The 26,000-nt window shown below is 42.2% G+C and overlaps 1 protein-coding gene across 4 annotated transcripts in view; it reads right to left on the bottom strand.

Moving 5' to 3' along the window:
- The window catches only part of TTBK1 (tau tubulin kinase 1), a 103,896-nt gene that overhangs the window by 18,254 nt on the left and 59,642 nt on the right, over positions 1–26,000 (bottom strand). For all 4 annotated transcript variants that reach the window (XM_030268888.4, XM_030268889.4, XM_072927451.1 and 1 more), the window contains 4 exons: positions 20,150–20,304; positions 19,208–19,427; positions 15,645–15,820; positions 14,435–14,993 (listed from right to left, as the gene is read on the bottom strand). In XM_030268888.4, the coding sequence (XP_030124748.4) occupies positions 14,435–14,993; positions 15,645–15,820; positions 19,208–19,427; positions 20,150–20,304 (1,110 nt within the window). The remainder of the gene's footprint in view (positions 1–14,434; positions 14,994–15,644; positions 15,821–19,207; positions 19,428–20,149; positions 20,305–26,000) is intronic.

The raw sequence follows: 26,000 nt of genomic DNA, 5'->3' as shown, positions 1-26,000 counted from the left end.
AACTGAGGTGTTTGCTCTGGTTTCCCAGACTACAGAATGGTCTTTCTAACTGTGGAAGGCTTCTACTACAAAACAAGTCACCAAGACTCGCAAAAGAGCCTGCACATGTTGGGGCAAAATAGTCAATGGCAAGAAGGTATCAAAGCCTGGCAATGCTACTCAAATAAAAGACAAATGAGGTAGATAACCACTCCAAAGTGAAATCTTTGGAAGAAATGTTTGAAGCACAGAGCAGAGAAGTGTCCCAAATGACACTTGTTTTGTTTCTCATCTCAAGTACTCACAGCCTAGGCGAGTTAGAAGAGGTGTGTGTTCACTGGCTTTTGAGCCACTTTTGGAAAAGAAACAGCCCAGCTACTGAAGAGCCACTCAACTTCTGTGCCCATGAATGGGCTGGGGAAGGTACTGAAAACACCTTTGCTTTTTATGACTGATCAGTTCAAGGAACAGGCCTCTTTCCAGAGGACCTGTATCTAAAAAACATAGCAAAAAGAAAAAAAAAAAGATTGTTGACTGGTTCTCAAAGGCATGCTGCATTCTTGTGTAACACCTGGGTCTGGCTGTTCCAGAAGCAGCTGGGAGAGCTCGGTGTCAAATGCAATCACAGAAGAAACAAACAGCTTGTTTAAAACAACAAGATACTTTGGTGGCTTAATGGCAGTGGCACAGGATTGATAAGGGAAGAACAGTCATTCTATGTGGCAAAGTAAAGAACACCAATCCCCAAGAAAGGATCCACCAGTCTGTGATATCTCCAGTTTAAGACAGTATCAGGAGGAAACACTAGTGTGTTAAAGTTTACAGGTAATGAAGAGTGTCAGCTCTGTTGCACTTATAATTGCTCTCTCCTGGCTGCTTGAAATACCCTATTTGGTTTGAAAGAAACCTCCTCACTCTCCCAGCTTCTAAGTTGGAGAATGGAAACAATAAATTTGCTAGCCCATAAAAACATCCATTTGGAAGAACTTGAAGAGTTTGCAACTGGAGTTACAACATTTTCTCACTCATAGAGACCAGGCACTGGTTTAAGCAGAGTTTGGAGATGTGCTCACAACACCAGAAGTGGTGCTCAGCCAGCTATTTACATGGTTTGCAAACGCAGATGGTACCTGCGTGTTAAGGGAAAGACGATTGCCAGCTGTCTAAATTTATCTGCTGAGGCAGACCATAACTGGGGGGAGCCTGCTAAGTTCTAAGGATTCCAGGACTTGAAACTCATGCAACTGCCCTGAAAATGGAAGGTATCTTCCATTCTTGTTTTTGAAATCAAGCTGCCTTTAAACAGTTTGATCTTCACACAGATTTCATGTAGAGCAGAGACTCCAGTTGCCAAAATGTGCCATTTTTTTGCAATTTCCTCCAAGGAAGTCAGAGGGAGGGAAGGCCTCTTGGCTGCTCAAAGTGCTGTAGGGATTGTATGGGGCCCCATGAGCTACGCAATGCATAATAAACCAGTGCAGGAGAGATGCTCTTGCAGGTTCTTGGGAATGGCAAAGGCAGAAGGGAGTGCAGGTATCTAGGGATGTAATAAGGAAGTAGGGGATGAGATTCCATGAATGGCAATGGAGGTAAACCATGGGGTTTACCAACACGTGGAGTGGGACAAACACAGGAAACCAAGGTAGAGCAAAAAGACTTTGTCATAGGGGGAAGAGATGGGAGAGGCAAATTGGAACAAAGAGGCAACCAGGTTGAAGAGAGCTTCTCAGTGAGGTGAAGGTAAGGGGGTTCTGCATGTGAAGTCTACCAGCAGCTTGAGGCTATAGCCAACTGCTGCTGTTCTTGCACCCAGACTAAGATTTGAACAGAAGCCGGGTGGCAGCTGCTGAACAATGTCTCTGCTTACAGATCAATGACGAGATCCCAGAGGAGAACATCAGCTGCCTTATCTCAATCCAGCCTGGAGGCCACTGTCCAAGTTCAGCTTCTCCATCCTGAGTGGGGGGGTGTCAGCTGCCATTCAGCCCAACAAACACAACTTCTGAACAAGCTTGCCCTTTCAGAACAACAGTCCTGCAGCAGCCTTGACCAGCACAATGCCCAGGCTCAGACACACAACAAAGAGGAGTAGGACATGAGCAACTTCATCATGAAGAGGTAGCGTAAGGATGGGGTTATATCACCCATATGGCTGTTTTACAGGGCATTTCTATCTTACTTTCTGTCATCACTGCAACCAAAGAGACTTTAAATAGTAAAAGAGGTGATGCACTGTTCCACATGCCTGCCCCCCAACATAGGAAAAAATAATGGGAATGGTAGCCAAGGTCAGGCTCACACCAGGAAATTCATCATCATGGGGTATCAAGAGGGTACTCCTAATGAAAACTGGCATCTGCAGAACTGCACCTGTGTCAGTGCAATTTATTTTCAGTCAACCCCCTCCCACCAGAACTGTCTCCCCTGAAAGTGAATGCATGCTGGCATAACCACATTTACCCAGTGCTAGCTTAACCCAAGCATTTACAGTAACATTTTCACAGAAATCATATCTCATTAGCTCCTTCCTGAGGGAAGGAGGCTGAGGAGAGAGCAATAAATTGGAAACATCTCCCGTTCTGCATAGAAAGAAAGTGAAAGGAGCCAAAAGGCCAAGATATAAAAAGATGGCTTTTATATGCATATACAAGTGATGAACATTTGCACACTGAAGTAGATAATGAGATCCCAGCAACAGCTTCCTGTCCTGATGCCAATGATCTCTGTGAGGGAGTGGCAAATGCTCATTTTGAATTTGGATTCTGAGGAGAACAAGTGCTATGTACAATGGGAAGTAGAGTATCTCCCTCAGGATGCAAATCCTGTTTTTGGACCCTTCTGATGAACCCAATTTGCCTAAGAGTCTGATGCTGAAAGGGAATTTTATTTCACTAGTGTTGATTCCCACTGGCTTATTCCATCTGAAGAACTAAAAAAACCCTACCAAACATAAAAGGACAAATAACTAGGGTAACTAACTTTTCAGCCCACAGAACCACGATCAATTTTCATGTCAACAGCCTTCCATCAGTTTGGTTTTTTGCCAACTGATTTTGGATATATTTGCATTTATAATTGCAGCCATTATAAATTAAACACAATAAATAAATGCAATATAAATGTAATCTACATAAGTTTTTTTTTTTTTTAGAATTGCACTGCAACTAGTTTTAATATTAATTTATTACATTTCCATATATATAAAAAAGACCTCTTTTCACATTTCTTTAATTTGCCAACTGTTCCTCAACAATATGTAGATTCCACAGTAATTAATACAGCATTAGATGAAGATGTTAAAAAACCTCTTTAAATTGACTATTTTTAATACTTTTTGCATAATACTTTAACATCAGGATTCCAGCCATTAGCACCAATTAATTTGTTGATAATTAAATTGTAAAAGACATATTGATAATGAAATAAGACTTCCCATAAAACCCAGGTGACAGCAAGATGTCCAATTATTCTGGTATAGAGCCCAAATTTGATGGTTTAGAAACCAATATCCCACCTTACCGAGACTGAACAGCAAAGAATTCAGTGTCTTTTAATAATGTGTTTCAGTGGTTTATCACACACCTCTTGTCTTTAAAATGAGCATCTTGCTTTTAGGTTCACCTTTGCTATTTTATCTTCCAGCACTTAGACACATATCTTTGCCTGTCAGGTTAAAACCCCTCTTGCTCTATTCAAGTAGAGACATCTAACAGCAATCATGTCACTTTTTAGTTTTGTATTTAATGACAGACTGCATTTCTTCCAGCTTATTCTACAAGGCAGGTTTTACAGAAGCATTCTTGTATCACTTCTTCTCTTTTAGCTTTTGAAAACATTTTACAAAAATTTCCATACAAGATTTGGATATGTCTGGTAGTGATCTCACCACCACAAAAGATCTCCCTCTGTTCATATCTTCTATTTTCCTGCTAATACACCAAAGAAGAATTTATTTATTCTTTTTTTAAATTTTTTTTTTTCTGCAGCAGCATAGTGGGAACTTAGATGCAGCTAATTACTTCACCTAACTGCCACCTCATTTTGGGAGACAGCACCTCCCAGGGCACAGTTTCTCTCATTCTGTACATGTGACTTACATCTTTCATACTCCAAGCATGACCTTGTTCCTGTGTGGATGCAATCATCACTTTGAACACAAGCAATTTATCGAGCAATTCAGATCCTTCTGCAGAGCCAGTCTGTCAGCAGTGTTTTATCAAACCACCCACCTTCTGTCACTGCAAACCTTCTTCTCAGTGATTTCTTTGTTCTTCTTGACAGCCACTAAAGGCATGGAATAGTGCTGAGTTAAGGGTAGGAGGTCAGGACTCCTAATGAGAAACAGCCCCTCTTGTGAGAGATAGCAACATATAAACGTATTTTGTTTTGTTTTCTAGTTAGCTTTCAATTTATTAATAATTTTAACTGGAAGAAAGTCTTACTGAAGTCTGTATAAATCAACCACTTTATAAATCAGATTTTTGAACTTAGAAAAGCAGTATCAAGTTTATGTGAGTAGCACTATGATGAGTAGCATTAGTCAGATTACTGACCTTTTGAAATGTATGTATGGAGCTACTTATTGGCTAGCCATTGCTCTTGTCAGAACAAAAGGCTTAGAGCTTATAAATACCCAGTTATCTACTTTGTTCCCTTTTCTGACTGGCAAAACTAAAAATTGTTTGATTTTTCTTCAAAAATAGAACGAGAGTAATTTTAATTCCTAAAATTGTCCTTGAAAAGCGAACATCAGTGTTTTGGACACTATGAACAAAAATTATTAAGAGTTACTGATTTAAGTCTAGTGCTTTCACAAATTCTATTTTTTCTGGAATCTGTTCTTCCATTAAAATATCTAGTGAAGATGGACAAATAATAACATCAGAGCAGAGTCTACGTAAGGAAATCATCCCTTCTCATGTCACTTTGAGAAGAGCAAAGCCTTGCCTTTTCTGGTATCTGTGCTCGACAAGAGCACTGCCAAATAGGATTAGGATAGTGGTTAACTCAACCCAAGTATTTTTTGGCAATGCCCAATACCTTTTAAAAAAATAAAGCTCATGAAAAAATAGCAGATAAAAATTTTGTCTGAATAGTAAATTGCCCTGTTCACACATATTCTTGGGGCAAATCAAAAGAAATTGATGTCACTGATTCAAGAATGACTGTGGGAAGAGGCTGGTCATACCTGTGCTGAATCTTCTCAAGGAGGGTGTGTTGCCCTTCCATCTCCATCCCTGCACCCCCCAAGATGGTCTGTCAGCAAGTCAGCCTGCCAGACCATGTCCTGCAGCATGCAGACACACTGGAACTTCAGAAAGCACCACCCACCCTGTCTGGGGCTGCACTATCTGCTCTTGCTTATGGGAGGGTGGATCTAATATTAATGGAGCCTCAGGTAGGGCAGATGTACCTACAGAAAGCACTGCCTGGGGGGAATTGTTCCTTGTAAGCCCACTGGAAACACCCTACCTATGCAGTGATACCTCCATGTCACAATTTCCTTCCAACACCCACACTTAGTCCAACCCATTTTCACATCTGCCCGAGCTTCTGCATGTTTTCTTGCCTGTATCCTATGCTTGTATATTTTCTGCACAGTATTTTACTTTGGACTTGCACTTCCCCAAAAGTCCTGAGCACCAGCAATGACCCCTTCTTCCTTCACCTTAACATCCATACTGCCTGTTCTCCCAGAAGATGAGACCAAAGGCTCATGGCAATAGAAGACTGTTATCACATTCACTTGACTACAGAAAGTCTTCATACAGTCTGGTGTTTTACACTGCAATTCTACTGAGAAGGGCAATATATTTGTGCAAACACAGGAAATAAGGATACTTATGACAATTTAAATTAACTTTGATCTCCCTTTTCTGTTGAGGTTCACAGTTTTAGCAAAGGGCTTCATGGGCTCTGTATACCAGGAGCTGAGGCCACTTTATTTCTCAAATGAGATCTGTTATCACAGGCATTTCCAAGCAAGGCCAAGAAGCAGGACTGCTCTGCCATTGAAAAGCTGCAGTTGCCTAAAATTTCTGAAATTTAAAAACAGCGTAATTTACAGCTGGATCAGTAAGAAAATCTTTGCTATCCAACTTGACAGTCAGTGCCTCTGGGGGCAGGTAGGAAAATTTGGAGCAGCTTAGGAGTGGAGAGCAGACAAACAGTCTCACTGTCATGTAACAGAGGCACAGCCAGAAAGACAGATATGTGTGGGCACTGTATGGAAACCAAACTGCAACAAAAGCAAGGGGATTTCCAAAGCCAAAGCAACAAAGAGATACATGATTGTAACTCCACAAGAGGGACAAACCTGAGGGCCTGCCTCAGGTGAGCTTTGAGTGGGAGTCTGCCTGTATCTAGATGGAGTAAAACCGCCTACAGATTCGGCCAAGTGTAAGACACCAACAGAGATGCTTGAACCGATTTGCTGAGAAGGTAACGCTTGCTGATACCTCCACAGTCTCTCCATTCCAGTCATAACTTGACAACATTTGTCGCTCGATTGCATGTGTTCAGCGAGGCAGCCCTGCACTTCCTAGCCCGAGGCCGCGGGACGCGCGAGCGGGTGTTTCAGATGAGCCCTGGCATCCAACTCTTTCACACACCACACGTTCACCATCTGCGTTCTCATCTTCAGCCTTGCTGCCGCCCCTCGCTCGGGCTGCTGGGAGGTTTAGAAAGGCAGATGTTTCAGTCTCTGTGGGGTCTGGTTGCAGGGGCTTTGGAAGTTACAGTACCTTAGGCCAGTGTTGTCTGGGATTCAATATTGCATTAAGTGGTGACACATTGTGGGTGGGTGGGATCTATTATTGCATTATGGAGGCCGCTGCTTCCCTGAACAGGCTATGTTTTGTGTGTGAAGCGGGCCCACACCTGCTGGAGCTGGGACCTGGAAATGCGGAGGACGGAAGGCATGAGTCTGTGGTTTCCTGCCGTGAGGGGCATGTGCCTGCGGTGGGGCATGCGCACGGGGCTGCTCTCCGCCGAACGGCTGCGCTGTATGAAAGTGCCACCAACGTGAGGGTAGTGTTCTGTCTCCAGGGTTGAGGAGGAGAAAACGGAGGACGCCAGTCTTCTCAGGGGGCTGTACCTCGGGAGGGAGTGCTGAGAAGGCCTGTCCTCCTCCAACTGAAAAAGACCAAGAAGAGTGGAGGAAAAGGTGTCAGGCAAAGACTTGACTCGCCCCTGGTTTGTGATGCGCATGCTGCGGACATCTTCGCTGGCGGATGAAAAATGCTTTTGCTCTACACAGGGCCTTACTTACTGCTCTCTATGGCTATCAGTTCCCAGGGATGCTACGGGCACCATGGAAGCTGCCATTACAGGGGGCCTGCCATGCTCTCCCCAGCCACAGGTGGACCAGTGACACCAGCAGTGCCAGGCTCTGCTATTCTGTCCCCTCCTCTGGCTCTTCAGGCCACATGCCTCACCTCTCTGTTCCACTGGTAGTGCTCGTCTTGGCATATCACTAGGCTATTCATACATCTTGCACATAGGTAAGAGTAAAATTCTGAACACATTTGGAAACCACATGAATGATAAAAGGTGAAACAGTGCTAAAATGATTATGTGTATTTGAAAGTGAGGGATTCTCAGGGGCTCTTTCAATGACTCTTAATAAAAATCACTCCAGGGATTTGAAAAAGCAAGTCTGGGGGCTGTTAGTAGACTTCTCTTTTCTCCCACTTGCATTGCTGGCCTCCTCATACATTTTTATATTGAGTACCTGCAGGGGGAGTGTTAATGCTTCCAGTTTTGGTAAGCGGATAGCAGCTGGACAGGCAGGCAGAGTATAATTCTCCTTTCAGTGAGAATTTCAAAGCACAGGACCATAGGAGGAGATGAGGAGAAGATGCACTCTTAGGTTATTTTTCTGCTTCTGTGATCCTGGGACAGCCAGGAGAGGGAGAAAGTACACCCACTGAGGACAGTTTATGTCAGGATGAGATTGCAGTCCCTACCTTCCCTTTATGCTCTAAATGTCAGAGAGAGGCATTAGGGGAATGACTTCAGATCCTTCACCCTGAAAGTGCATAGCCCTTCCTTCCCTTTCTACCTCTTTTATGAAACTAGCACTTTCACAAGGGTCAGCAGTCTCAATCTCTAGAACATGACTTTTCTTCCTGGAATCACTTTTTTCCTTTCAAAGGAAGGGAGGGAAAATGGAAAATGCATTCCCTTCCTTGTGCTGCATTTCTTTTCAGGAAGTCTCTGCAGGTGAAATGTGGAAAGGTGATATTGGATTTTCTTTAAGCCAAAACGGCTCTTCTTACCTTACTGGAGATGTTGCCCTTCCACTACAAAAAGAGCTCAATGTCATCCAGTGTCATCTTTTTCCTGTCACCTTCAATATCTCTGCAGTGCTTTGAGGCAGACATCTTATCTTCAGAAGTGCCTGAGAGCTACTCAGCTCGTGGTTGGCATTAAATGTGAAAAGCAATTATTCACAGTCCTAAATGTACTGCATGTCACTGCACAGATCAGAGTCTCAGATAATAATAATGTAATGCTGTCATACAGAGTACCTGAGAGAGACAAATAAAATCTAGACAGCAGCTCTAATTTCTCATAAAGACAGCCATCTCCTCTTTGCATAGATAGTGTAGAAATTCAGCCCTGGCTGTGCTATTTGCAAGCTGCACAGCTAAGCATTACTGGAATTTTTATTCCTAATTTTTGTTCCATGTTTGGGTTCAGCATATTTTATGACTTCCAAGGTATATATCATCTCAATATGTTAAAGACTTCTCAGATCTCAAAGGATCACTCCAGCTACCTAGAGAGAGCTCCTCTACAGCACAGGACCAAGGACCTTGCCCAGGCCATGAAGAAGCAATTACAACACCCCATCAGTAAGTGCACTTTGGTATTGCTGCCTCCAGGATGAAGCTGAGCTTACAGACATGCCACCTTTTCTCACTGATGCTCTAATGCTTAAATTACTCAATGCTGAAGGTGCTTCCCCTCTTTATCCCTTTGCAGCAATCAGGCTGGACCACCTTCCATTAGGTCTATCCTGCTCTGTTTGGACAGGGTCAGTAGGACACTTTGTATGTGAAGTCCCAGGAGAATGTGATGTCTATAGAACTTAATGTATTTTACAGATATAAAAGGTAATTAAGAATGTCTACTGAGCTTAAGGTTTTGATTACTATTACCTGATATATATACATATATATATACACACATATATGTATATAAAGAATATATGTGAATATTACTTCCACTACCAACCTTTTGCTGATCCTTTATTCCTAATACATGGATAGACAGGGACCCTGATCTAAAGTGTAAGAGGCCAACTCTACATTCATCCTTCTCCATTAGCTGACAAGCTTCTCTTCTCATGTGGAGGGAAGACAAAGGAGCTGACTGTCAAAGAATCACATCATTTACAACAGGCATCAAATGCAGACCAATGGGAATTACACTGGATGAGGAGCAATGAGTCTTCCCCTCTGCCAATGCCCATTTTTCATCACTGAGAAATGGTCCCTCAGATCCCCTCAGAGCAGCCCACAGAGGATGCTGTAGAAGGCAAAGGAACCCAAGACACACAGCACCTTTTCCTCTGCTGCCCTCCCAGGCTCAAGACATGGACAATTTTAAGCAAGTCCACTTGTGGCACTCTCCTGGCTGTGTGACAAAAGAGGCCAAAGATAGCATCAAGATGATTTTAAAGAGTGATTTTAACTACACAGCTGAGTTGGTGAGGAAAAATATACTAGTGCCTCTTCACACTGGGACATTTTCTAACAGATGAACTCTAGGATTGTAAGAATCAGCCTAAGCAAAATGCTCTCTGAGCCCTGTAGAATATATTCAAGAATAGGTAAAGCAGAGTAAATATCATCTCCCACTTTACTTTTTCACTTCTCTTGTGGTTTTTTAGATGTGACATCATTTGGACAGGCATGTTTTAGGCAAGTGATTCCCCAAACATTTTGTACAATGACAACTGCACTAGCAGCAGGGGAGACTGACAGTCAAGAAATACCTATGAGCACAGACCTAAGCATAGTCGGAAATAGTTTCTAAAATTCATACATGTACGAACACTTGTAAGTCTTTTCACTGCAGAAGGCAGCAGTAAGTTCCAATTCCTGTCAAGTATCAGTGAATTTATTCAGCATACTTAAGAACTTGACAGATTTCAAAATTATATTGCGAGGTATGGGTTTAAATTATTTCCAGCAGTAACAGCAACTTACGTCAGGATTAATAGATAAACAGAAATGCAGCTTCAATCTTTTCTTCCAGTCATTCTTTATCTATTTCTATAGCTCTATCTGCACATTAGTGCATTAAAAAAAACCTGAATCTAATTAGGACATCCCTGAAATGCACACATTAAAGTAAACCCTTGGAGCTCTGTTAAACGAATGTACTGAGTGGTGCACAGAGAGAAGGGCTTGAATGGGACATAGTTCCTGTTCTTCCTTTATACCAGGTCTTCCCATGAGATCTATGATCCACTGCAGCCATTTTCTTGTCATCTGAAACTGGGAGATGCCTAATATATGAGAATATTTGGGTCAGAAACTCCCCCAGGTTATTCAGAGCCTCCTCTGTACTTGACTTTCCTCACAGCAGCATCTGATCATTCTGTGCTCCCTCCTACACCCACAGAGTTTTAACGAGGACAGCACCATCTCTCACATTGAGCTACAATAGCTGTCTTTCAAAAGACTGACATATTTGAAGAAGCATCTGAATTCTAAATGAGGATAACTCAGAGAACTAAAGGCTGGTCAGCCTGGAAAGGACATGGAGCAAATCCTACTGGAAGAAGGCATTTCCAAACATATGAAGGTGCAGTCAACATGGATATATGAAGGAGAAATCTGAAGAACCCAAGAGCTTTCTGTGCTGAGACGACTGGGTGAGAGTTGATCTTGACTTTAGTAAAGGTTCTGACACTGTTTCCTATAAAATCTTCATAGACAAAACAATGAAATATGGGCTAGATAAGTAGATAGTGAATTAGAGTAAAAACTGGGTGGGCTCCTGGTCATAAAATATCATGTGTGAAGAATAAACGCCCAGTCATTAATGGTGTAGCCAGGGGCTGATAATGCAGCCACTACTATTAAACAATTTAATCAGTGACCTGGGAGATGGGACAGAGTGTACCTTCTGCAGATTCACAAATGACATAATACTGGGAGGAGTAGCTGACACACCAGAAGGTTTTGCTCACATTCAGAGGTGCCTGGATAGATTGGTGAAATAGGAAAAAGGAATTTCACTAATTTCACTCCCCCTTTCACAACAAAGGGAAGGGAGGATGAACAAAACACACTGTGGGTCACCTGTTTTGGAAGCAGTTTGACAGAAAAGTACCTGGAGGTCCTGGCGGACTCTAAGCTGAGCACAAGCCAGTAAGGTGCCTTTGTGGTAAAAAGGGCCAACAGCCCCTCAGGATGCATCAGGAGTGCAGCTAGCAGGCTGAGGGAAATTGCCCTTGCCCTCAGCTCAGCACTGGTGAGTCACACCTGGAGTGCTGTGTTCCAGTTCTGAGATGCCCAGTACAAGAGACACGTGGACACGCTGGAGATAGTCCAGAGAAGGGGCACAAAAATGATGAAGGGACTGGAAGACCTTTCATTTGAGGAGAGGCTGAGAGAGCTGGGACTGTTTAGACTGGAGAAGAGAAGGCTCAGGGGGATCCTTAACAACATTTATAAATACCTGATGGGAAGATGGATCCAGACTCTTCTTAGTGATGTCCAGTGAAAGTAAAAGAAGGAAGGAACAGAAATTGAAATACATGAAGTTCCATTTAAACATTTTATAAAGTTTTTTACCATAACAGCGATTGTACACTGGAACAGGTTGCCCAGAGAGGTTGTGGAGTCTCCATCCTCAGAGATACTTTTACTGGACACTGTCCTTAGCAACCTGCTCTGGATGATCCATCTTGGAGCAGAGGGCAGAACTAGACGATCTCTAGAGATCCCTTCCAACCTCAGGCATGCTGTGATTCTATGACAATCCAGGAATCACTGTCTTTCTGCTGGTTACAAGTGATGGCTCATAGATTGGAGCCAGAGAATGGAGAAACAGAAGAAAGCATTAGATCAGGGATTCCCTGTTTGCTTTCAGTGAGTATGCTACTGACACCAAGGGATGATCACCAGCTTTTGGGATACCAGAATGAGGTCACAAATGGGTACAACAAAGCCTACGACTTCAGTAATGGTAGTTCAGCATTTACTAAATTTTTTACCTACCTTACAGGCTTAGTTCATGTTTAAAGATAAGGAAGATTAACTCACCTACACCTACACACACACACACACACACACACACAACTTAATCACAGTTTTAATCAAACCCAGAGAAGTGCAAGCATGAGCTACAGGAAACATCTGTTATTGCTAATGAAGCCTTCAGTATTTTCACTAGTTAAGTCCTTGGTCAACTTCTTATTAGTGTCCCAGTCATCTGTCCCTCCATATTTGCTGCACCTAAGGAAAACAGGTTTCTACTTTCCTTTAGGCACCAAGTCCCTTTGAGAGTTAATAGCTGGTTTTGTGACAGCAAATGGAAAAATATGAGTATCACTGCACAGCTGTAGTGGTAACTGAAGGATTCAGACATCAAAGGAAGAACAACTAAATCCCAGTCAGCTAAAGAAGTCCAGTGTTGGTCTGTGTGTACAAAGCTAGGCTACAGAGTTAATAGAGGGTATTTCAGAACATAGGAACAAAAAAATATGCAGTATGCTGGAGAACAAAGGCTGCCTAATATGCAGTAATCACCCCCAATCCCATTATTTTACCTTTTTCGCCTGCCTTTTAAATATCACTGTGCAGTAATAAGAAATCTTGGTGCTGTACCATATCCAACTCCCCCAGTCATTTCACATAGGGGTGTACGTGCTGTGGCCAAGAAGGCGTCTCCAGCCTTCTTTAGCCACAGTAAATGTGTCAGTGAAGTATCCCTTCTGTTGTTTACAGCTGGTTCTTATCAGCTGTTCATTGCATCTTGCAGGTCTTGCACTGACCAACCCCCAAAGTGTACAGACCACAGCAAATTCAGACACAGACCCTTCCAACTCTGCCAGCCTTGCCTTATGCAATTTCTAGACACCTGGGGCATTCAACATATTGGCTTTCTACAGCAAACACCTCTACCTAGGAACCTTGCAACGGGAATGCAGTCTCTATGAGAAGCATGTGCTGCTTCTGTGCCATGCTCAGCAGGACAGCCCTTGTGCCTACTGTCAGCATTTCTGTCCTTCCTGTAAAGGCTCATACACCTTAACTGGGAACACCTTGCCTGGTGATCTGCAAAGATTTGCTTTGATTCCTTTTACATAGATTCTTGTCTCATTCATGGTTTTCTTCTTGGACCTCTTTGGGATCCAGACAAGAGAGGAATCTGGGCAAGATCTGAACAGAAGGATGTTCTTTTAATGTGCTCCAGTCCAGTGAACACTTCCTTGGAGCATAAGCTCAAGAGGGAAGCAGAAATGAAATTATCATCTTCTGGACAGGACAGGCAGACTGCACAAATGTCTGTCATAGGCAGGTATCACTGTGTACATGACACAAAACTTGCCTGCTCTTAGCTGTGCTTATGGATCCCATGTGCATGAGAGATCTTCATCAATATATAAATACAAAATGCTCTTAGGGGAACAGTTTGATTGCCTCTTGCACTGAACACTCTGGGACAACCTTCTTCTTAAAAAAGAAGATTAGGTATGACAGGAACTCTGTGCCTAGTGTATCATGTTTTTCCAGATAATCTAATAAATCACCTCCCACTAAAAACTGAACTCCTTTACAGCATCAGAAGACCACAGGAAAAAAGCAAAACTGAGAGAAAAAAAAGCCCTCTACAACTATATGGAAAAACCACAATAGGTAAAGAACATTTCTGTGAGTAAATAGATGGTAACAGCAATGCCTCTCATTGAAGTCAGGTTGATGGGATGTATGTGCTAGCTACTCTGAGCTTTTTATTAGGTATTTAGAAGAAATATTAATTTTAGGGAGTTATTTTATGATGTGCATTGCTATGGGCCTGTGCAGTGCTGATGTTTGATTAGGTTAGAGGTCATTCTCTTGCAATACACTCCTATTGCTGCTGAGAAACTATGTGGAGAAGATGTGCTAGCAACACCTCCATACACCTAAGCAACTACTAACAAAACTCCGTGGGAGAGCATAAGAGGAGTGACTAGAGATACCCAAATCACAACTGTGCTCTCCTTTTGTCCCTGTACCAAAATGGCTGAAAGATCTTCATAACAGTGTGTCCTCAGAAGGACATCACTGGCTTTTTGGAGCACTTCTAAGGTGTTCACAACATTTGCCAGCACTGTCAGAAGAGTTTTACAAGAGCATCCATGCTTGGAATCAAAGACTTCTCCAGCACGGTAGAGGTTTCCTAAGATGATGCTATGATAGGCAACAAGGTACAGACCCAGGGATCTTACCTGTCTCTGAGGACCAGTAGGTTCAGATTCTCGTCTCCTTTGTCGGAGAGCTGGTGCTGAATGTAAGGGAGAGTGGGCTGGACTTCCTGTCTGCTGTTCATGTCTACTGTCAGACACTGTTTGAGAAGGTCCTTCGTGTCTATGGGAACTGTCCTCCTCAGTCACAGGCAGCATACCCCGACTTCGCCCATCATGAGTCTTCGGCCTCACTGCAGCATCTGCCCCCAGGCGCCTTCTCTCTTCCCCGTCTTCAATAGGCCTTAGTTCCTCAGGCTCCTCATCCGTGGTTCCAGAGGTGCTTGGCTCAGCACCTGGGTGGAAGTCCTTCAGCTCTGTCTCCTTATCAATGATAACCCACTCCTTGCTGTCAAAGTCCTCCTCCTCCGCGAGCGGCACCGAGCGGAAAGCGTTGCTGAGGGCTTCGTGTTCCACGGAGGCGGACACGTCCATCCTGCCGCTCGCCTGCCGGTCAGCCTGGCCAGTGTCGATGGACAGCATCTGAGCTGGCTGCGAGGAGCACACGAGACGTGAGGGAGAGCCAGGGATATCCATTCGAGACCTAGGGACACAGCAAGAAGCCATTCAAAACACATCAGGTTTGTGGTTAGCGACAGGGACCATAAAAGAAAGCCTGTATAGGCTCTTCTCACTCAGTTCTTGGTAGACTTCAGAAAGACAGGCTTAAACAAAAATATTTCTTTAGAACCTACAATGGTGTGAAGAAGTGCTTCAGTATGACAACCAATTCAGCATCTCTTTCTCCTGTAGACAGGATGATAACAATTTCCCCACAACAACACCTTTCCCCTTTGTTAAAATCAACTGGCTTGTGAAAAAACTCCCAAACCATGTTCTGATCAATGTTTCTCATTTGGCCTGCATCTGCTGCTTGCTTTGCTTCTCTGCCTATCTCAGAGGCCAGCAGCTTGCTGCACAAAGCCAGAGCATCTGCTGCCCAGATTTTAGGACAACCACAGTGTGTTTTCAACAAGGATCATCCAGAAGCCTTGCAGACTCTCTGGAGAAAGCCTTCCAAGTGTGAGACATCAAAATTTTTGACAAAGAAAGGGGAAGTCGAGAAGGACGTGAACCAAAAGTCGATGTAGATAAAGTTGCAAGCATTGGTTGCTGATCTGATTATTAGGTTGGTCTCAACAGTCAATCCTCAAGATTTGCTAAAGCAGTAGGAGGCTACAGAGAGTGAACAAACCTTCTTTCATGTGGATCTGCTTTTCCATCAGCTGTGGAGAGCCGCTCTGACTCAGGGCTGTTGACGCGGCGGTAGCGGAGGGAGCGCACTTGTGCGGTCGGGGACTCTGGAGGCACTCGGACAGGGGAACTGGGGCACACCCCGTTTCTCTGCTCCTCTTCCACCATGCACTGAGTCTGGAGGGGGTAAACACAAAGAACTTCAAGATCTGACCAAAGACATTGATTTCCATCCTTCACTGTTGCTCTGGACTTTCTCCCAGGATACACTTTTAGCTGTATTTTCTCAATCTACACAAGCAATGTCTAAAGGGAGGGAGTGTCCCTCTGCCCTGGCCATCAGCTGGTATTAAAATAAGGTATGAATTTAAAATAAATTCAAATATTTAAACATTTTTAAAAGGTGGCCTATGCATTTCTATTGCCCTGAGTGTTGATCCAAAGGATTTCTCATGAGTTAACCTACTACATACACAAACCCTAACTGCTTATTACAGATATCTAAGAGCCTTTGTTTGTCAACATTCATTTAAGCAGGGACCATGTAAAGTTTGTACAATGCATTACATTGCAATGTACAAACTTTACCATCTGATCTAAGGCATCTCCTAATTACCAGGGTGGTTTGGGTTTTTTGTTTGTGTTTTTGTTTGTTTGTTTTAATATTGGTCCTTTAAACAAAGTCTTCCATGATATCCACTCAACCACAACATCTGTAAGAGCTTTCCACAGAGCCAAGGTCATGCAGAGAGCTGAACATGCTCATGGAAACTCTATCATTCCATATTTCCTCTTTCATATTGCCTCACTAAATTTGATTTTTTAAAATGTAGCAGCAAACAAAGGAGCAAAAGTAGGTGACTAGCATAGCTGCTCTCTGCCTTCCACTGTGCTGATTTTCCTTGGAAGATAGGGGCGAAAGCACAGAGGCAGAGTGGTCCAAGGGCTACAGCAGTAGCCCAGGATTTGCATTCAGCAGTGCTGTGTTGTCAGCCATGCAGCACACCTGCTACACACTGCCTGTGTCTGGGGATCTGTATGGAGAATGCTTACCCTTCCCTGCCCTACATTCCCCTATCCTCCATTAATGCCAGAAGGTCTGAACACAAGCAGCATCTCAGTAAAATGCTGCTGATCCAGACAGTTGTTTTTGTGCATGCAATGTGTACATGGCAAATCAGTCAGTGCCCATAAATTAGCAGACCTAAACCACCCAAGCTGGAGTTGGAATGCATAACTAAAGAGCTTTTGAAGCTAAGGAGAGTGGAGGAGAACTTTCAAGCATTAGAGGAAAAGGAGAATAGATGATAATGATTTAATCTGTAATCCAGTCATGGCCAGGAGAAGGTTAGTGATGAACAAAGGTCAAATGTGTTTGTGAAGCGAGCAAAGTGCTGATGTAACTGTTGCATAGCATCAACTTGGTAATATTCAAGAACAGAGAACTGGGGGATGGTGTGGGAGAACAGTGACAGTAATTCTGTCCTTAACACAGAAATGGGAGAAGTGGGACAGAAGGAGACCTGAATTGTCTACACAGAGAAGTAAGGATCATCTTAGACAGTTATTAGCTCCACTCATCTCCTAAATACAAAAAGCAAGACAGGGAGAGCCAGTTAATTCTAGTGCTACAAGCTGGAAGATGAAGGATGTGATATTGTGAATAGCAGAAGGGTGTTTAAACACACCAGTGCCCTTGTGGCTCTAATGCCTCAGATTACAAGTAGAGGTAGAGCTGTGCCCTTAGGTATCAAATTGGAAGCATCCTTTTCTCCATGTAGTGACTGTTACTTAAATAAAAACTAATCCTCTCTCAGAGAACAGCCAGACTAAAGATAGTAAGTCTAGCAAAGCAAAAGGACAGGCAAGAGTCAAACTAAAGATAACAACCCCCAAAGAAAGGACTTCAGCTTTGGAGAGCTTGATGCCCTGGGCTTTGCTGCACAGACTGCTGTGTAGCTACAGAACCTGTCAGAGCTGAAGTGCTCACTGCCATGCTGAGAAACTCCCAAAGCTCCTTTGGCAGCAACCTGACAACAACTAGCACAGTGCCTGGCATGAGAGTCACCTGGCCGTGCTGTGGAGCTTCTAGAAACCTCTCCTGCCTTTAGCTGATGTTATGACAGGACTTGTGAATGCAGTACCTAAGACATGACACACAACTAGCACACAGGAAGGACTCCCCTGTAGAAAGTCTGACTGAAGAGCATCAAGGCACCTGGTGGCAGAAATGCAAAGAAACACACAGAAGTTTCTAGGATTTTTCTGTAATTTTTTTTTTTTTTTTTTAATTATAGTGTGTGAACAGAACTGTCCCTCTCTATCATGCTTTTCTTATTTCATATACCTTCAAATGAAAACTTCTGGCAATGCAAAGTTACCAGTGAGAGATGAAGAAGTAATTTCAACTTGATTCATAATTTCTCAATGTTGGAGAATGTCCCTACTAATGTTTTATATAGATAACACATTGTTCTGAATTATTTGCATTGGAGAATTTTAAGTAAATTAGATTATTTCCTATCCATGCATCACGTTTTCTAATAAGACTAAGGATAGTAGAGATACCAATATTGCTGAAATAAGGACTAACTTTGTACTAGTAGAGACTGAAGTGAATTCTGGTCAGCCCCAGAAGACTTAACATGTTAGTCTACAAATGTCCATTAAAAACAAGTTTGTGATGTGAATCTGATAGGCCCTGACAACATTTTAAGTCTGGTGAATGTTTCTCTGCTAACAGATTCTGTATGTATCTGATGACCTGCCACTAATACAAATTTACTTGCAATATGTAAATTAACCTTATTAATAAACTAACTGTCAGATTCTTATACTTGACATTTATCATGGAATCAACCTTCACTGGGTATGCCTCCAAGAAATTAGGTAACATTTACAAGAAAGGACTGAAAAACACCACAGAGATTATGAGGAAAATAAATTGAAGTGTACATTTTACATAAGCTAAAAAAGCTTAATATGATCTTGGAATTCAGAAATATAAGAATATTAAGTAATGGTTTCTCTCACTCTTCATAGGGGGGAAGCCATTGTTAGATGCTCCTTATAGATTTCCTACCCTTAAAAGGGAAAGTTTAAAAAAGGAAGAGAAAAATGAGTGATGATTCAAGGTATAGAAAAATACAGCTTATGAAGACATCGCTGATTACATTTATTTACCCAAGAAGTTGGGAAACAATAAAATTTTGGTTTTTGATTTCCATGCCTGGGACATTTCTGATATTGTATTAGCTATGCAAGGACTAGAATTTCTTTGCTTGAAGTATCTAATTCCTAGATAATTATATGATGGTAAAAAAGATTCACTTTAGCATTACTGGCCCCCAAAATGTCATTTGCATAAAGATCTAAATTAATCCCAATGGCTTCTACTCTGTGAAACAATTCCATGTAATTTCCCCTTGCCACAGGAGAATTCTTCAATACTTTTTGGGCTTACTACAGAGGATGCTACATCAGTGGATCTGAGTGGCTTCTAGCAGTCTATGAAACCATTGTCTTACATCCAACAGTCACAGGAGACAAGGAAATGTTCTTTACTTTGCTGATGCTGATCCTGAGTTTGTTGCGATTCACATCTGTCTCTTCCCAAACTTCACCCTCATTGAAAGCTGTGTTTGGAGCCTGACCAAGACCTTCCACTGGCCGACCTGACAGGATGGGAGGAGCATTCTCTTGATCACTCAAATGTTCACCCTGTAGGACATCCTCAGTGTTCTCACGGAGCAGGTCCCCGGGTACCGGAGTGACATTAACCACCCTGTAAAAGAGACAAAAAGAAAGGTAAAATTATCAGTATATAAAGAAAGAAGCTTATTACACTGCCCCACAGGAATTCCTCAGCAGATTTTAGGGTATTACTTAGTTGAAAAACAGGCAGTTTCAGATGTGACATCCTGAATCAGAACAGGAGGATTCAATGTAATGAATATTACAAAGACAGCAGGATGGATCAGTGAAAGCATCTTGGGACCCTTGATACACACGCTGAAAACCTCTTCACAAGTGCCCATCACACCATACTGAGCTGTGAAGAAATCTCTCCTTTTGCATGAGCAGATGAGGCTTACTTGGCCTTACAGTTTTTATCTTCCATAACATTACTAGGAATTATTTATTGTTATCCCCTAATGTCAGCCCCCCAAAAGCACTAAGACAGATCAGTGAACCAGGCCTTATCAAACATTTTCTGTTTGGACTCATCTGTACCTCTGAGCATCAGTCTCTGTGTACCTTTGCAGCAGCACACAAAACACAATGTAAACAGGCTGAGGAGCTGTGTTGGAGGTGTGAGCGGTGCATGCACTCAGCTGTACTCAGCTCACGATCCATCACCACAGACATAAATTAATATAAAAAAGTCAGATCAAGTGGTGCCTGCCATGCTGTTCCAACTTCCCACAATCATAATGACCTTGAAATCTTAAAAAAAAGAACTGAGCTTGTTGTCCACTGTCCGACTGATGCAACTACAACACTCACCCAAACATGGCTGCTGTTTGCCTGGTGTTCTGCTGTGGTGGAGTTGAGGTGCTAGTGGACAACAAGATATCTGTACCAGCCTTCTCCCAGTCAAAGGCTTCATTTTCAGTGATGCCCCTTTCTTTCATGCTGTTCTCGAAAACTGACATGATTAGCTGGAATAGATTTACAAGAACAATTTCTGATAAGTAAGTGAGAGTGGCTCTCACCAAAAATCTGAAGTATGTGCATGAGGACCAAGTGCATCTTATAATCTCCAGTTTGCCTATGAAAGGTACTAAGAAAGAAAAGCAAAACTTATAAAATTGTAACAGTTGTTTCTCAGGTTTTGGCTCCATAAGTGAAATTTCTTCAAACCTACAAAAGAAATGCATGCAACATTTTGACACCGATTCAACGATATCTTGAAGTTAGCTTGTTCTTCCAATTCTAAATCCATAACTTCAATTCAGCTTTCCTCTAGATTAGACAGTACATTATGCAGAACAGTACATTTGATATGCAGAGTTCAAGGGCTGCCAGAAGACATAAACAGAACAGGAAAAGGCAGTCCTAGCATGCAGACTCATTGCACTGTCTGGCTCAAATATGGCTTATTCAGGAGCCCTACCTTGTGTTTAATGTGCACAATGTGGCCTGACACACTTGGCTGCCTAAGAAAATAAAACTCTAAAAAGGATAATACAATTTTCTTTATAAGATGGCAGGTACAAATGCTCATGGCTGATGTGCTCTACGCTTCTTCCTTTTCTAAGAATTGGTATCCTCTAGGAGAGAATAAAACTACTGACAATAGTTCTCCATGAACCAATGCATTAGCAGAGAAATCTGATGTTCTGCTATAAAAAGGAAACTGGATGCTGTAGGCCAACAGAGCTGTGAGGTCCTATATGTCTAATAAAATTATTTAGCAAAATAATGCAGAACTAACAGGATTCAGCCTGTCAGTTTCCCTCTACAGGAAGAGATGATGTGATGGCACATTCAGCTTATGGTGTAGAATAAACACTAAATTATGAATAAAATTTAGCATGAGCAAACATCCTATTTGCAACTATATTCCAGTTCTGTTTATCAGCATGATCAGAAGGACAGGAAAATCTGTCATTTCCCACTACCTTCCACCAAACTGCAGTAAAATGCCTATTTGCAATTTTCAGATGAGCCAACTTTTTTCTCCTTTCTGTGACCCAGAACCCTAGCATCAGGTTCAAACTCCTGTGGTAGTGCTACATTTGAATAACAGAATTTCCAGAATTTCAGTCAGAGGAAGGCACAGGAAATTCTTAGGATTGTATTTGTTTTCTGACTGCTACTTTGGAAATGATTATTGTCAAGTATATTTTAGAAATTAATATCCTCACAAACACAAAGGCGCCTTGCAAGAGCTCCACACGTTTGTAGACAGATGCCATTGTAAAGGCATACTGGCTTCTGTTCATTAGATCATCCTCACCCATCTGTCCACTAATCCCAGTCTTATCACAGCTTTTGATTCTTGACATGTCAGTATCAGGGAGTGGTATCTTGTGAAGCTATTTAAAAATTGGTACTGCTTCTGCCACCTTCCATTCCTTTGACACTGAAGCAGTCTGAAGTAAGAAACCACATGATAAAATTATATGTTCAGCTGCCTTATTCTTAGCATTCCTTCAAGGACCCACTCAGTTGAAACAACTTTTGTTACTTTCTGCTATAACTTATTCTGTAACTCTTGCACTTGACTTTACAGGCCATTTTACAGCCCTTTACTCTACTCCCTGCAGGGTCTTTTTCCATGGCTGAAGGATACAGGTATCTTCATCTGCCATTATTCTAGAGCTATTTAATGGACTTACTGAGTCTTCTCAACTTTCTCTGAAACCCTTATACTTCTAATGAAAGGTCAAAGCTTTACAAGAAGAAAAGTGGAGTGGAAAACTGCACAGAATAGTCCCAGCAACAATCATTGCTCCTGAAAAGCCATGCAAAAAGTCACTGGATCCTGTCTAGGGATCCTCTGCCTACAGACAGATTACTAAGAATCAGAAGAGTTCCCCTAGTCACTGCAAGCCTTCCATGTTGAGTTTCCTTCTGCTGGGCAAGACAATGTGCAATTCCAACTCTCAGTATCAAAACCACTAGTGGGATAAAGAAGAGGTCCAGTATGTTTCTCTATTAAAGATGTTACTGTCCACGAGCACATAAAGCTTAATTGGACATTATGTAGTAGCATGCCATGTTTTGGGCTGATGGCCCAGAGAATGAGAGAGAAGCAGCCAATAGGGCACAAATTACCCACTAAGCTGTCATGATACATCTTGTTAAATGCCTTCTCCTGGCCAAGGCTCAGAAAAGGAATCACAATCAATCCTGAAATATCACTTATATAAGGTACCAAAACAGTTATGGATTGTCCAGGCACTCAAGCCTTGAATGCTTTGGGGCTTATCTAGGAAGATGAAATCTTTCAGCAGAAACTTTGCGCATAGCAAATTGCTCTTGTTCAAGTTTCTAATCTGCACTGTAATCCACAACACAGTATTTAAGAATAAATATCAGGCGCACCTTCTTTAGTGGCAGGGGTCCCCTTTTGATAAGGGAATACTCCTGATTTGTGTTTATAAGTCCTACAAGAATTTCTAGGGGGAAAATGATAGGACTATGATGGAAGATATCTAGTAACTTGCTGTCCTGTTTTCCACTGGAACAGAATTCATTTTATTCCCAATAGCTGGTGCAGCTGTGTTTAGCATTTAAGATGAGAACAGTGTTGATACCACACTGATGTTTTAGCCCTTGCTCAGTTGTGCCTGCCCTCATTCAAGGGCTTTTCAGTGTCCCATGCTCTGCTGGTGGAGAGCTGCACAAGAAGCTGAGAGGGATCACAGCTGGGACAGCTGACCCAAACTGGCCAAAGGGTTATTCCATACCATAGAGTGTCATGCCCAGTATATAAACTGGGGAAGTTGGCTGGAAGGGACCAATTGCTGCCTGGGGAATGGCTGAGCATCAGACAATTGTATTTTGCATCACTTGCTTTTCATGGGTTTTATTTTTATCTTTTTCTTTTTTCTTAATTACAATTACAATTATTATATTCTACTTGTTTCAATTATTGCATGGTCCTTGTCTAAACCTGACGTTTTTTTCTTTTTCTTTTTTTTCTGATTCTCCTCCCCATCTCACTGTGCAGGGGGTACAGTGAGTGAGCAGCTGCCTGGTACACAGCTGCCAGCTGGACTGAAACCACCACACTTGCTCAGCATGAGAGAACTCAACCCAGCACTGGTTGTTCACAGGGAGTCTTTCCCAATTGCTCTGACAATATCTGGTATTGACTGAATCCAAAGGAAGATGTCCATATAGGAAACTTAACTTTCCACACCTGCTCAGGGTGTGTACGGGACAGCCATTCTCTCATACAACAACAGCTGATGTGATCATTTTTCCTTGAGTGAAATGCAGTTCACAATGCCCTAGCTGAGGGAACAGAATAGATTCCCAGGCACTTGCCTTTGCACTTTTAAATTTCTATAATCTTCTAGGAGCAAAAGTAACTATTACTTTTCTGATACTCATTGCAAAAATATCTTTGGGGAGAAACGCCAGCCACCTCCCCAACCACACCTGAAACTACTCTTCTACCAGCAGGACTGTATGCAAGTGTAGTGCAAAATATTTTCTACTACATACTATCTGCACTTTTCCAGGGAAGAGGCATGCCTCTTGCTGTCAAATGAGTCAGAGAACCCCAAAATGCTGCTCTAACACCCACATCCTCCTGCTGTGAAAGTGCTGAAAGTTTGATTGTAACCATTAACCAACACTGACAGTGATCCATTAAAGGGACAGACCTGACATCTGAGGACACGAGCCCAAGAAATACAAAAACACAGGGTATAAGATCTATCACCTGACAGCTCAAGTCTGTTTTATTCTACCATCATTTTCCTCTCCTCTGCTTAGGCAAACTCGTGTCATCTATCCATCAGAGAGCAGTGATCTCTGATCATGCTTAGTGTCCTGTTACCGCCTGGTATGTGTCTCTTGGAGACATCACCTCAGGGGCCCACAGCTGTAATAAATTGCCACTCAGCATGACATATGCTTAGGAGAATCTAAAACTTCAATTTAGATTTTTAAATAAGCCATGACTTTATATATTTGTAAACACATGTTCCCAATTTCTTTTATTTCTCTGTGGTTCTGATACTGGTGACAAATTCAAAATTCATGGCCTTTGGTATAGTTTTTAATATTTCAGACTAATACACCCAGATAAATCAACATAAAGACATCTCTGAAGCTGAGATGCTTGGAGAATTTGCTGTCTGGAATAGGTTTCCAAATCAAGCTAGAAGAGTCAGTGTCAGGTGGCAAGCTGCAGATGTCAAGACTTTTGTGGGGAGTTCCCATTTGGAGGCTTCTTGCCCAAGCTAGACCTGCAAGAAACTGAAGGCAAAAAGGCAATTCACAGCTTCAGTCAAATGTCCTATGGTGAAAGAGCTGTTTGTGATTTGTACTGCCTGAATTCTGTCTGGAAACATCTCCTTCCGTTTCAGTCTCAAGGATGGCTTTTCGGTACCATTAGGACACAATTGTTTTAAACTGGAATAGAATACACCAGCATGTAGGTTCAAAAGCAGCTTTGGAAATCTCTAATCCAACCATCTGCTCAAAGCAGAGCTAATTAAAAGGCAGATCATATTTGTCATTCAGCCAATCTTTGGAAATCCCCAAGGATGGAAATTCCACAGCTTTTCTAAGTACCTGTTTTGTACCCACACTCTGAATTTTCCACAACCCCCCAGACTGAGTCACAACTTCCCTTTCTGTCTCTATTCTCCCCACAACTGTCCTTGAGGCAGTGAAAGACAGCAATCAGATCCCCTCTTTGACTTCTTTACTCTATGACAAACAAATCCAGCTCCCTCTGCATCTCATCATTCCACGTCCATCCCTCTGTAGCTCTCCCTCTTAGTGGCAAATGTTATTTTTGCACTGCATTATCCAGAAAGTATTTGCCTTTTCCTTTTAATTTTTAAAAAACGCGTGGTTGCTATGTTACAACATGTACATGGCTAAACCACAAAGGCACTGTTGGAGAGTTTGTTGGAACACCCTCCTACCACTTTCCCACTCATTTGATGCACTATCAACAGGACCAGGCACTCAGATAAGACTGCACAGATCTGCTTATAAAATGTTGTTTCCATTACTGTCTTTAACGTACAGAGAAAACCACTGTGATTAAAAAAAGCAACACAGAATCAAGTTGCTTCAGTTCTGTTGTGTTAGTATGAGTTAGTCACTTATAGGCTGACAGCAAATACTGAATGGAGGAAAAACCCTACGTTAGATGAATATCAAAGAAAGAAATAATAATGGCCAAGGCCTACATAAGTCTGCAAGAAATCAAAGGAGTTGGTGTACACCACTGAGCTGTCAGTATAGGCTCTTAGACCTTGGCATGCTGTGCCAAAATTCTCTCACATTTGGAGTACCTCAAATTTTTTGTGTCTTAATAAAAGCCAAAATACTGTGCTGTTTGGGAGGAACTATCTAGTGTGAAATTCAGGATTATTTTGGACAGGGTGGTGGAAGGAGATGAAGGAATTTTAGAGATTTTGAAGAACTGTAGAGTCCAGCCTCCTTCTCCTGGTTCTAGGAAAGGTATTCCTCAGCTATGGGGGCACACAGGACTTTAGACCTGATTAACATAAGAGATCTGATAATCAGGATGCTCTGGCAAGAATAAACAGAGCTTTGAAGGTTGAATCAAGACTGGCTGACAGAAAAGAAGATTGAATCAACTTCTACAAGCAAGAGATGTTGCAAAAGGTGTAAGTTTTTAATGTGATGATTAACC

The sequence above is a fragment of the Taeniopygia guttata genome, chromosome 3 (genome assembly GCF_048771995.1).
Source record: "Taeniopygia guttata chromosome 3, bTaeGut7.mat, whole genome shotgun sequence".
In the NCBI taxonomy this organism is placed as follows: domain Eukaryota; kingdom Metazoa; phylum Chordata; class Aves; order Passeriformes; family Estrildidae; genus Taeniopygia; species Taeniopygia guttata.
The sequence above is the reverse complement of the archived record's forward strand: the minus strand, read 5'-3'. Positions and strand labels throughout refer to the sequence as shown.